General features: G+C 41.4%; 1 protein-coding gene across 2 annotated transcripts; it reads left to right on the forward strand.

Annotated features, from left to right (window-relative positions):
- The first annotated feature begins 303 nt into the window (after nt 1-303).
- On the forward strand, nt 304-11,863 carry LOC311137620 (insulin-like growth factor 2). 2 transcript variants are annotated; one of them, XM_084172122.1, is made up of 4 exons: nt 304-382; nt 1,346-1,496; nt 6,847-7,028; nt 10,007-11,863. In XM_084172122.1, exons 1-4 carry the CDS (start codon nt 314-316, stop codon nt 10,334-10,336), a joined length of 732 nt encoding a protein of 243 aa, XP_084028248.1. In that variant the 5' UTR covers nt 304-313; the 3' UTR covers nt 10,337-11,863. The 2 variants fall into 2 exon arrangements, with proteins under 2 accessions (XP_084028248.1, XP_084028249.1); XM_084172123.1 differs by lacking the exon at nt 304-382 and adding an exon at nt 891-1,072.
- The last annotated feature ends 1,868 nt before the right edge of the window (nt 11,864-13,731 follow it).

Below are 13,731 nucleotides of genomic sequence, written 5' to 3' on the forward strand. Positions count from 1 at the left end.
CTCTCTCTCTCTATCTCTCTCTCTCTCTCTCTCTCTCTATCACACACACTTTCTCTCTCTCTCTCACGCTCTCTCTCTCACACACACCGTCTTTCCATAGAGCGTCGTTGGCCTCGTGAGGAGGGGGGCATGGAGAAGGGGAGGTAAGGGGCGGGTTTTGGTATATAATACTTCTCCCTGAGAACTTTTCCTTGTTGCCTGGTCTTTGGGACAGCCTCACTCACATCTCTATAGCCCTCCCCAACTGGGAAAATAACTCACCTGCAACCTCTCCAACCAAATAGCGCTCAACGTTAGACTACAGCCAACTAACATGGAAACCCAGCAAAGACACCGCTCAGTTTGTCACACCTGCCAGAGAATGGAAAACACAAAAATGAAGGTAATCTGTGGAGACCTGACATTTCTTGCTCTTCTACTTGTTTTGTCCACGTAAAACAATACATTTTTCTAAATTGAAAAGACGTGTAATTGGCTTTTACGCAAGCTTGTGTTTTTTGTGTTTGTGCATTTTGGAGAGAAGGGAGAATTTGAGAACGTGATGAAATAGAAATTACTTGACGCAGTGAGAATTTGGAGGGTGCACACATTGAGATGGGTTGATTCTTGCATTTAGCTACTTTTCAGTCGGCTACAATAGCTTACCTTTTCTCTGGGGTATGTTCTCCCGAAACATAATCTTCTTCTCCGCTCGTGCCTTGTTCTTGCGTCCCTTTGCTGAACTAGGGACTGCCAGGAGATGCCTCAAAGGCCACTAGGGGGCGAGAGTCCTGCGGTTCAGAGAGCTCAGTCTGCCCCTTACCAGAGGGTGAGCTAGGGGAAATATATGGGGATTGAGAGAGTATGGGGATTGTGATAGTTGACTATTGAATAGCCTGTCTTGCAACTTGTTGAGCCTGTTGTGTAAGAGTGCGGCAGCAGAGATAAGTATCTTTTCCCTCAGAATAAGCAACTCTCCGCCAGATGCAATAGGGCGATAACGGCTGATGATTGTGGAAGATACAGCTCAAGTGCAAAGCTGCACAGAATTACAATTTTTAATTGAGCCATATTACTTTTAAGACTTTTAACTGTAAGAAAATCACTTTGATTTACAAATCTTATTGGATAGGTTTCATGACACTGTACGTTATTTGTAAGGGTCATTTATGCAAGATATTATTTTGAACCCTAGGCCTATATCTCTGACTTTTGAGCTTTGATTCTGGAATGTTTCAATATTCAAGCCGGTAACCTACATTTCTGAACAGTGGCTATGGGAGGCACCAACAATTAGCAGTTTCTATTGCATGGAGTGAATGTTTGATTTTAGATGTAGACTATGTAAAAAAATTTCTCTCCTCAGGTCAAGAAGATGTCTTCGCCAAGTCGAGTGCTCGTCATTGCACTGGCACTGACTCTGTACATCGTTGAAGTGGCCTCGGCAGAAACACTATGTGGAGGAGAACTGGTGGACGCTTTGCAGTTTGTCTGTGGAGATACAGGATTCTATTTCAGTAGGTTTCACTTATTTCCATTTTAACTTCAATATTTTATTTCCGTTTTCATTTCTTTTGGCTTTTCAACTAAATGGAATGTCTCTTTCTCTGGTGTTCCTGTGTGCACGTGCATGTTTGTCACTGTGTTTGGTATGCGCGTGCTGTCACTCTCTCACACACACCACTTCACTTGCTAATAGCCAGCTGTGCTTCACTGTGATGTGTCTGAAGACACACGTGATACTGCCGAGTGGACGCATTCTGCTGCTATAGTCTACCTCTGATTGCATATGAAAGAGCGGTGAGGACAGAAGGCACACACATAGTACCCAAATGGACACTGAGGGCCGCTTATTTAGCAGACGGTCTTATCCAGAGCGACTTACAGGAGCAATTAGGGTAAAGTGCCTTGCTCTATTACACATCGACAGATTTTTCACCTAGTCCGCTCGGGATTTCGAACCAGCAACTTTTCAGTTACTGTCCCAATGCTCTTAAACACTAGGCTATCTGCCGCCTGTTACTAGCGCATTCCGCACGGGAAAGTAATAGCACCCAAGAGGCATACCACTCACCTCACCACAAATCTACCCAGGCTATAGGCAACCACGCTGCGTTTGATCTAGATCTGAAGGATTTAATTATTTCATTGAGCAAGGATTATTACTACAGTACTATTATTAATAGTTGTATTGCTCTTCTAGTAGACTTAATCTAGATCTATACCAGTAACAGCTTTGTGATTGTTATTATTAGCTGACCTAAAATGCATTTTAACAATTCTAACTATTAACATGCAGTATGTAGAACTGAGAGGGTTCCTCTCCTGTCCTCTCTTCCCCTGTCCTCTCCCCCTCCTTTGCCCTGACACAGACAGCAAAAACAAAAGTTGAACAACGCAACTTATTCAATATTTGTCATCTCCCACCCACTGGCATTGACAAACAGTCTGCTTCTTTGAGTTGCTGCTTGCCATGGAAGCCCTCTGTCTACCCAGAGAGGTCATTATCCAATTTGGACTAACATGGATGGGCTCCCCCCTCCTCCTCCCTCTGGTTCACCCTTTCTTTCTATCTCATGTTCCTCTCTTCCTGTAATCAAATACTGGCCTTGCCTCTCCTGAGGTTTCTTCAACATTGTGTATGGGGTGAAGAAGGACTTCAAACAAGGTCATTGTTGATCGTGGATAGAATTCCCCTGTGCTATGACTTACTTAACCCTCCGCCCACACTTCTCTCTCTCTCTCTTGCTCTCTCTCTCTCTTCTCATACCCTCGCTATCTCATACCCTCTCTATCTCTCCTTTATCATCCCTCTCTCTCTCTCTCTCTCTCTCTCTCTCTCTCTCTCATGTCTTCTCAGTCACCCTTTTCCTTTCTGCCTCCCTTGCATTATCTACCTATTTGTTGGAGACACACTCTCTCTCTCTCTCTCTCTCTCTTGATCTTTATGTGCATTTCTCTACATTCTTTATTCCTCTCTTCTTCTGTTCCTCTCCCTCACTATCTATCCCACCTCTCCTGTCTTCCCCTAGTATTTCAGATGTCTGTGGACTCTCCCCCCTCTCTCTTCCCTTTATCTCTGCTGAGTTGGCAAGGGACAAGGTCAAAGGATGGCATCCATGTTGTTTGTTTACTCACCCAAAGAGTGAGGGCTTCAGATCTATTTGTATCTGTGTCTGTACTTGGCTATGTGTGTCTGTAATCTCTGTGTCTCTCTTCATGGCTGTGTATGTGCTTGGTTATGTGTCTCTGTGCTTGGCTGTGTTGTATCTGCCGTCCAGACCTGGTATAACTATAGTTGAAACTATGCTTTGTGGAAAGTTTTTTTTTTTAATTGGGAGGGGAACAAAAAGTTACTTTGGAGGTGACTACAAATATTTGAATACTGATCTCAGAAAGTGACTACTTTTTCAAAACTATTTGAATACAGATATCAGAAAGTAACTACTTTTTTGAAACGATTTGAATACAGAGTTAGGAAAGCAACTACTTTTAAAAATGATTTGAATACAGATCTCAGGAAGTGATTACTTTTCAGAAACTATTGGATTGGCTGCCTTCAACTAATGGCAGGGCTGTATCTGGAACTGCATGCTGAAGATAGACATAGAAGGAATAGAGCACACACAATCTCCTATACTATTCCAATCTATTTGGCAGTTATATTTGATCTACACAATATATTTTTAAATGTCCATTCTGAATGACCATTGCCCCAGGTGTACATAATCAAGTCAAACCAATTAACCAATGAGATTTGGTACAGATACAGTTGAAGTCTGAAGTTTACATACACTTAGGTTGGAGTCATTAAAACTTGTTTTTCAACCACTCCACACATTTCTTGTTAACAAACTATAGTTTTGGCAAGTCGGTTAGGACATCTACTTTGTGCATGACACAAGTAATCTTTCCAACAATTGTTTACAGACAGATTATTTCAATTATAATTCACTGTATCACAATTCCAGTGGGTCAGAAGTTTACATACACTAAATTGACGGTGCCTTTAAACAGCTTGGAAAATTCCAGAAAATGATGTTATGGCTTTAGAAGCTTCTGATAGGCTAATTGACATAATTTGAGTCAATTGGAGGTGTAACTGTGGATGTATTTCAAGGCCTACCTTCAAACTCAGTGCCTCTTTGCTTGACATCATGGGAAAATCAAAAGAAATCAGCCAAGACCTCAGAAAGAAAATTGTAGACCTCCACACATCTGGTTCATCCTTGGGAGCAATTTCCAAATGCCTGAAGGCACCACGTTCATCTGTACAAACAATAGTACGCAAGTATAAACACCATGGGACCACGCAGCCGTCATACCGCTCAGGAGACGCGTTCTGTCTCCAAGAGATGAATGTACTTTTGTGTGAAAAGTGTAAATCAATCCCAGAACAACAGCAAAGGACCTTGTGAAGATGCTGGAGGAAACAGGTACAAAAGTAGCTATACCCACAGTAAAACGAGTCCTTTATCAACTTAACCTGAAAGGCAGATCCGCAAGGAAGAAGCCACTGCTCCAAAACCGCCATAAAAAAGCCAGACTATGGTTTGCAACTGCACATGGAGACAAAGATCATACTTTTTGGAGAAATGTCCTCTGGTCTGATGAAACAAAAATAGAACTGTTTGGCCATAATGACCATCGCTATGTTTGGAGGAAAAAGGGGGTCTCTTGCAAGCCGAAGAACACCATCCCAACCGTGAAGCACGGGGGTGGCAGCATCATGCTGTGGGGGTGCTTTGCTGCAGGAGGTACTGGTGCACTTCACAAAATAGATGGCATCATGAGGAAGGAAAATTATGTGGATATATTGAAGCAACATCTCAAGACATCAGTCAGGAAGTTAAAGCTTGGTCGCAAATGGGTTTTCCAAATGGACAATGACCCTAAGCATACTTCCAAAGTTGTGGCAAAATGGCTTAAGGACAACATGGCTTAAGGACAACAAAGTCAAGGTATTGGAGTGGCCATCACAAAGCCCTGACCTCAATCCTATAGAAAATCTGTGGGCAGAACTGAAAAACCGTGTGCGAGCAAGGAGGCCTACAAACCTGACTCAGTTACACCAGCTCTGTCCGGAGGAATGGGCCAAAATTCACCAAACTTATTGTGGGAAGCTTGTGGAAGGCTACCCAAAACGTTTGACCCAAGTTAAACAATTTAAAAAGCAATGCTACCAAATACTAATTGAGTGTATGTAAACTTCTGACCCACTGGGAATGTGATGAAAGAAATAAAAGCTGAAATAAATCATTCTCTTTACTATTATTCTGACATTTCACATTCTTAAAATAAAGTGGTGATCCTAACTGACCTATGACAGGGAATTTTTCCTAGGATTAAATGTCAGGAATTGTGAAAAGCTGAGTTTAAATGTATTTGGCTAATGTGTATGTAAACTTCCGACTTCAACTGTAAGTATAAATAAGTTGTGACACTCAACTACTGTGTGACCTTTCAGCATGCCACTGAAAAGGTTGAAAGCTGCAATACATGTTATGATACCTGAAAATACTGCAGAGAAATTCAAAGCCATGTACAAACATTGCAAACAGCAAGTTGGATGCTTAGCAAAAACACTTGTTTCAAACACACACTATACCATATTTAAAGGGATTGTTTACTCAGAATACAAATTAACATGATTTTCCACCTACCTTGGCTGTAGTTGATTCAAGAAGGCAGTTTTGGGAAATTGAGTTTCCTTTCGACACTTAATAGCCATGTTTTGTTACTGTTAGCATTCTCAGTAGCACTTAACATTCAACTGTTCTTGTACCTGTGTAATAAAACTGTAATTACTTTTGGAGCAACATTTTATTAACATGTTGTTACATAATACGTTGGTAATTACATAGCAATGAGCTGAGAGTTTTTGTAAATACTGTACACAAGAGGAATAGTGTCTATTCCTCATTCCACTTCTGTAACAACTCCATTATTATGCAATTATGAAGCAATTTCCAAAGTCCTATGTAACAACAATTCGCTAATGTAATAATCGCAAAGTTACTACACATGTGTAAGAACTTGATGTCAAGTGTATCTGTATTACCTTACATCTCACTCTTACGAAAATCTATTTGTAAGTAATTTTGAACCTGCACAAGTGGTCCTCTCTAATGTTGAAGTTATTCCATGTCCCTCATGTATTTAATTCTAGGCTATATTAAGATTTATATCTGAGAGCCCTCCAAACTATGTGCTAATGATCATATTTATACTAATTCAACTAACTGTTGTAGTTTTTGGTTCTTCATCAAATAATTGTCAGTCATCAAATAACATTTTTGTTTTGTTTTCAAATAACTTGCATATATTCAAATAGCTTCAAATATGATGTGGTTTTCTGAGACCTGTATTTGAATATCCCAAAAATATAGTTACATTTGATTTGAAACTCTATATTTAACAATTTGAGAATTTGAAAAGTTGGTATTTCCAAATAAACTACAAAATACAACTATTTTCTGCCCAGGTCTGCTGCAGTCTCCAGTGTGTGAGGAGTGTTTACTGATGTATTTACCCACTAAAGGACTTCTGGATGTCTCAATTACTGTAGATACCCTGACAAGATTACCACTTCCACAAACAAACAAACAAACATATAAACAAGCAAACAAACAAACATCAACTTCTGTCAGAGTTGGCCTCAGATAGCCTTTCATCCTGTGTTTGGACAAAGTGAAGTGGATTTGTCACTTGGTGGAAAACATTATGGATTTGATGGATTTGACCAAACTGCCAATGCCGCTATCTTGATTCACTTCATTGCCTCATGTCCTAATGATTTCTCTCTCTCTCTCTTTCTCTCTCTTTCTCTCTCTCTTGCTCTCCATCCCTTCTTCTCTCTCTCTGCAGGTAGGCCAACCAGCAGGTCTAACAGCAGACGCTCCCAGAACCGTGGGATCGTGGAGGAGTGTTGTTTCCGTAGCTGTGACCTCAACCTGTTGGAGCAGTACTGTGCCAAACCTGCCAAGTCAGAGAGGGACGTGTCAGACACCTCTCTGCAGGTCATATCCATGGTGCCCACACTCAAACAGGTACGACAATAACCTCTTAGCAAACCTGTATAGGAAAACCAGGAAACCATCCCTACTTGTCCTCATCTGTCCTTGACCTGTCCCTGTGTCCATATACACTACCGGTCAAAAGTTTTTCAAACACCTACTCATTCAAGGGTTTTTCTTTATTTTTACTATTTTCTACATCGTACAATAATAGCGAAGACATCAAAACTATGAAATGTACATTTTAATTTACGTCATTTAGCAGACGCTCTTATCCAGAGAGACTTACAAATTGGTGCATTCACCTAATGATAGCCAGTGGGACAACCACTTTACAATTATTATTTTTAGAGTATATTTTTAATTTTAATTTGTTTAATATATACATATATATACAAAAAACTTCAAGCGCTATAATGAAACTGGCTCTCATGAGGACCGCCACAGGAATGGAAGACTCCGAGTTACCTCTGCTGCAGAGGATAAGTTCATTAGAGTTATCAGCCTCAGAAATTGCAGCCTAAATAAATGCTTCTCATAATTCAAGTAATCAACATCAACTGTTTAGAGGAGACTGTGTGAATCAGGCCTTCATGGTCAAATTGCTGCAAAGAAACCACTTCTAAAGGACCACAATAATTAGAAGAGACTTGCTTGGGCCAAGAAACACGGGCAATGGACATTAAACCCGTGGAAATGTGTCCTTTCGTCTGGAGTCCAAATTGGAGACTTTTGGTTCCAACCGCCGTGTCTTTGTGAGACGTGATGTGGGTGAACGGATGATCTGCGCATGTGTATTTTCCACCGTAAAGCATGGAGGAAGAGGTGTTATGATGTGGGGGTGCTTTGCTGGTGACAATGTCTGTGACTTATTTAGAATTCACACTTAACCAGAATGGCTACCACAGCATTATGCGGCCATACGCCATCCCATCTGGTTTGGGCTTAGTGGAACTATCATTTGTTTTTCAACAGGACAATGACCCAACACACCGCCCGGCTGTGTAAGGGCTATTTTACCAAGAAGGAGAGTGATGGAGTGCTGCATCAGATGACCTGGCCTCCACAATCCCCCGACCTCAACCAAATTGAGATGGTTTGGGATGTGTCGGATAGCAGAGTGAATGAAAAGCAGCCAACAAGTGCTCAGCATATGTGGGAACTCCTTCAAGACTGTTGGAAAAGCATTCCAGGTGAAGCTGGTTGAGAGAATGCCAAGAGTGTGCAAAGCTGTCATCAAGGCAAAGGGTGGCTATTTGAAGAATCTCAAATCTAAAATATATTTTGATTTGTTTAACACTTTTTTGGTTACTACATGATTCCATATGTGTTATTTCATAGTTTTGATGTCTTCATTGTTATTCTACAATGTAGAAAATAGTAAAAATAAAGAAAACCCTTGAATGAGTAGGTGTTCTAAAACTTTTGACCGGAAGTGTATTTCCCCACATCTCATCTGTCTCCGTTCCACTGCATACTGAACCCATATGCCCCCGTCTATGGGAGCAGAAATAAAGCCATAGGTTGTGTTTTCCACCTGCTGACCGAGGTGGAAAACGACAGGGCCCGAGAGTACATTTGGGTAGAGCGGAGCAGGGTCAACTGCAGGTGTGTGTGAGTGTATGTGTGAATGTTTGTATGTTTGCGTGTGTGTGTGTGCCTGTTTCGGTTAATAAGGTCACAACTGGCGAGGAAGTGAGCAGATTAGAAAATGTTGTGACGCGTTACACTGACTGTTAGGATCTGATTCATACAGCCTCCTTCAAGATCCTTTTTTTAACATTTGCAGTGTGCCTCGATTAGTCACGGAACACTAGATGCTTCAAAACTCACATACATTTGGCACCCTTCGCCGAAACAGCACTAACTACCTAGCCCTGAGAAACAATGTGCTGTAAATCATGTCAAAATTAAGCATACAAACAAAATTGAAATGAAGCTGCAGGCTTTTGAATTTTGTCAACAACAATCTCAACTGTGGGCAGCGTTCCAAACCTCTTACTGTAAATGTCTTCCTCTTCTCGTCTCCTGTTCTTTATGACTACCCCCTCAGGGTTGGATTGATATCCCTCCGTTTTAACGTTCACCTGCCATTTCATTTCAACATCAGTTGGTTGCAAAAGAAGGAGAAGGTGATAGGACTATTTAGAACTGCTAATGACTGTTTAGCACTATTAAGTAAATTTGAGCAACTTTCTTTACGACTCTTTCAGGCTAAGCATAGGGCTGTTGAAGACTAATGGTTCTCGTCTACTACGTGTTGTGAGTGTGAGGCGGATATGTTCGGACACATCCCCAGTCTCTCTCTCTCTCACACACACTCTCTCTCACACTCTCTCCCTCACACTCTCTCTTACACTCTCACACTCTCTCTTACTCCGTTTCCCTTGCTCTCTCTTCTTTCTCTCTCTCTTTCTCTCTCTTTCCCCCAGCTGTTTTGTGTGTGTAGGAAGAAAGAGACACAGAGTACTCTCAAAGTGGCAGGACCAAAACAATCCATTTAGGAGGAGTACTAGTCGTAGATAAATTCTGCCCCCACCCCACCCAATCTCCGTGTCTCTCTCGTTCTGTCTCTCTCACATATATGCACGCATGCACGCAGGCACACGCACATGCACACACACACATACACACACACACAAACAATCCCCCTCTGCCTCAGCCTTGGGGATTTCCCAGTCTCCCTGTTTTAAGGAGTTGGCCAGGGATGGTGTTCAACCGGAATGTGTTTACTGCCACAATGTGTGTTTGTGTGTGTGTGTGTGTTGGGGAGAAGGGGTGGGTTAGCTAAAGGGTCATTTAGTGAACAATTAATGTCTGGTCTCCCATATGCGTTGAGTGAGTATCCCGCATTCCCTCAGACATGATAGACGTTGTAATCAGAATCGGCAGCTACCTTCAGTGTATGGTGGGCACCCAATGTGCCGACAAATATTTTAACCCCCCCCCCCACCCTCCCTCTCTCTCTCTCTCTCTCTCTCTCTCTCTCTCTCTCTTTCCTGACTCCACAGGATGTCCAAAGAAAATATGTGACCATGAAATATTCTAAATACGAGGTGTGGCAGAGGAAAGCTGCTCAGCGGCTCCGGAGAGGTGTCCCGGCCATCCTCAGGGCCCGGAAGTTCCAGAGGCAGGCAGAGAAGATCAAGGCCCAGGAGCAGGCGATGTTCCACCTGCCCCTGATCACCCTGCCCAACAAGCTTCCCCCAGTCCTGTACCCCACGGACAATTACGTCAGCCACAGCGAGCCTCCCAACCAGCACCCCAACCCCCCCCATCGCAAGTCCTTTGCACAGACAAGTTTGGAGGGAGATTGGGGGAAAAAAAATAGGGGATTATAGCTTTGTCTCTGACATCATTTCTGTGGCAAGCCCTCTTTTGACCTCTCCCCCCACCCCCAAGCCCTGCCCCACTGAGCCCCCCAACCAACCCCAACCTACCCCAGCCCTCCTCACCCAGACAATCAAACATATGTTCACATTCTTCCTGTCTCTACTCTCTCTCTCTCTCTCTCTCTCTCTCTCTCTCTCTCTCTCTCTCTCTCTCTCTCTCTCTCTCTCTCTCTCTCTCTCTCTCTCTCTCTCTCTCTCTCTCTCTCTCTCTCTCTCTCTCATTCACTGACACAAAAGGCACCAACACAAACGATGAACAAAAAGTTAACAACAAGGCTGGATGCAATTCAGGTGGATTCTTAAATTAAAAAGAGAAAGAAAGGAAGAAAAGAAGAAGAATATGAAAGAGCTCTATGGCTTGCAAGTGTCAAGAGGACAGCAGGCGGAATGTTTTTTGTCCTTGTGGAAGGCCTTCCTGAGGCAGATCTTTTTTCTTTCTGTTAGTCCTTTTTCTTATTATTTTGCACCTGTAACTATAAAGGGCCTTTCACACTGTAAGGAATTATTTTATACAATTTGATTCCTGTTCCAGCACCTTTTAATCGCAAACAGAAAACATAAAAGAAGTCTGCAAAATTGCACAATGCCACGGATTACGTCAAAGTAAAGAAAAAAAGGCACTTTTTTTTAATGAACAATAAACGTGTTGCTTAAATAAATGTCATGGTGCTAGCTTTGGGAATGGACTCAAAGAAGAAGAGGTTGAACACGTTTTTTTTCTTTGAATGAATATTAAAATTTTCCGTTTTAAGGAAAGTGTGACTTGAAAAAGTAGAATAAAGGATGCAAAGTACTTGGCTGTTGCAAAGTTATAGGGGGACGTGTCACTGAAAGGAGCCATAGGCTACGTTAGCATCACGGCTAACGGCTCGTGTTAGCACTCGGCGCTAACGGCTCGGCGGAGGAAGTGGTATGGGGGACCTGACATCCACCTCCTGCTCCCCCTTCGATGGCCCCAAGGCCCTAGGAGAACGGGGAGCATTGTGGGGACACAAATTGGACATTATGGACTGCCTGGATTGGGACTTCCTGTTCCGGGACAGTACTTCCTGTTTTTTCGTGGCTTTGTATAACCCTGACCTGCTCTGGCAGGAAGTGACACATTAATATGGACACATAACGAATGGGATGATGATGAATACATTTTTTGTTTTTGACATATTCGTTTTTTTCTTTTCATATCTATGTTTAAAAAATTGAAAACCTTGACAGTTTCTGGTACCGTGACGTTCCTATTTTTTGTGAAAAAGGCATATTTTTAGTTTGACATTTTGTCCATGGTTATTGTTAGAATATTATTTGATGTTTTTTAAGAAAGGCACAAATTTAAATTAAATTCAAAGCCTGGGAAAAAAACTGCAATAATGTCAACTAACATAAAATGTTTGATTGTATAGCAGTAGTTTTCACATGCTTTTGCCTGAAAACAAATACTTGAATATATACAGTATATATATATATATATATATATATATATATATACAGTACCAGTCAAAAGTTTGGACACACCTACTCATTCAAGGGTTTTTCTATATTTGTAATATTTTCTACATTGTTGAATAATAGTGAAGACATCAAAACTATGAAATAACGCATACGGAATCATGTAGTAACCAAAAAACTGTTAAACAAATCAAAATATATTTTATATTTGAGATTGTTCAAATAACCACCCTTTGCCTTGATGACAGCTTTGCACACTCTTGTCATTCTCTCTACCAGCTTCACCTGGAATGCTTTTCCAACAGTCTTGAAGGAGTTCCCTCATATGCTGAGCACTTGTTGGCTGTTTTTCCTTTACTCTGCTATCCGACTCATCCCAAACCATCTCAATTGGGTTGAGATCGGGGGAATGTGGAGGCCAGGTCATCTGATGCAGCACTCCATCACTCACCTTCTTGGTAAAATAGCCCTTACACAGCCTGGAGGTGTGTTGGGTCATTGTCCTCTTGAAAATCAAATTATACTCCCACTAAGCCCAAACCAGATGGGATGGCGTAACGCTGCGGAATGCTGTGGTAGCCATGCTGGTTAAGTGTGCCTTGAATTCTAAATAAATCACAGACAGTGTCACCAGCAACGAACCCCCACACCATAACACCTCCTCCATGCTTTACGGTGGGAACTACACAAGGGGAGATCATCCGTTCACCCACACCACGTCTCTCAAAGACACAGCGGTGGGAACCAAAAATCTCAAATTTGGACTCCAGACCAAAGGAAACATTTCCACGGGTCTAATTTCCATTGCTCGTGTTTCTTGGCCCAAGCAAGTATCTTCTTCTTTTTGGGGTCCTTTAGTAGTGTTTTTCTTTTGCAGCAATTCGACCATGAAGGCCTGATTCACTCAGTCCCCTCTGAACAGTTGATGTTGAGATGTGTCTGTTACTTGAACTCTTTGAAGCATTTATTTGGGCTGCAATTTCTGAGGCTGGTAACTCTAATGAAAATATCCTCTGCAGCAGAGGTAACTTTGGTTCTTCCCTTCTTGTGGCGGTCCTCATGAGAGCCAGTTTCATCATAGCGCTTGATGGTTTTTGCAACTGCACAATTCTTTGTAACTGCACAATTTTCCGTATTGACTGACCTTCATGTCTTAAAGTAATGATAGACTGTCGTTTCTCTTTGCTTATTTGAGCTGTTCTTGCCATAATATGGACTTGGTCTTTTACCAAATAGAGCTATCTTCTGTATACCCCTCCTACCTTGTCACAACACAACTGATTGGCTCAAACTCATTAAGAAGGAAAGCAATTCCACAAATTAACTTTTGAGAAGGCACATCTGTTAATTGAATTGCATTCCAGGTGACTACCTCGTGAAGCTGGTTGAAAGAATGCCAAGAGTGTGCAAAGCTGTCATCTAAAGCAAAGAGTTGCTATTTGAAGAATCTCAAATATAAAATATATTTTGATTTGTTTAACACTTTTTTGGTTACTGCATGATTCCATATTTGTTATTTCATAGTTTTGATGTCTTCACTATTATTCTAAAATGTAAAAAAATATTAAAAATAAAGATAAATCCTTGAATGAGTATGTGTGTCCAAACCATTGACTGGTAGTGTGTATATAAATAGTTTCCAGGGGAGATCTTGCATAATGAGCCACCAAGCTTTTTTTGTTTGTTTGATGAAATACAAATAAGGGCACTGTATAAAGGCATTATTTATTTCGTTTAAAAAATATATATGAAACCTTGTCCAAATAATATACATAGTAGCACTGATGCTCAACTGACAGATTTCTTTGTATGATCAAACATTTTTCCCATTTAACTTGTAATGCTTTTTGTAGATGCTTTGTACCAAAAATATTTCAGAGTCACAGAGTTACTTAAATATT

This window comes from Coregonus lavaretus (assembly GCF_964263955.1).
Source record: "Coregonus lavaretus genome assembly, chromosome: 11".
In the NCBI taxonomy this organism is placed as follows: Eukaryota; Metazoa; Chordata; class Actinopteri; order Salmoniformes; family Salmonidae; genus Coregonus; species Coregonus lavaretus.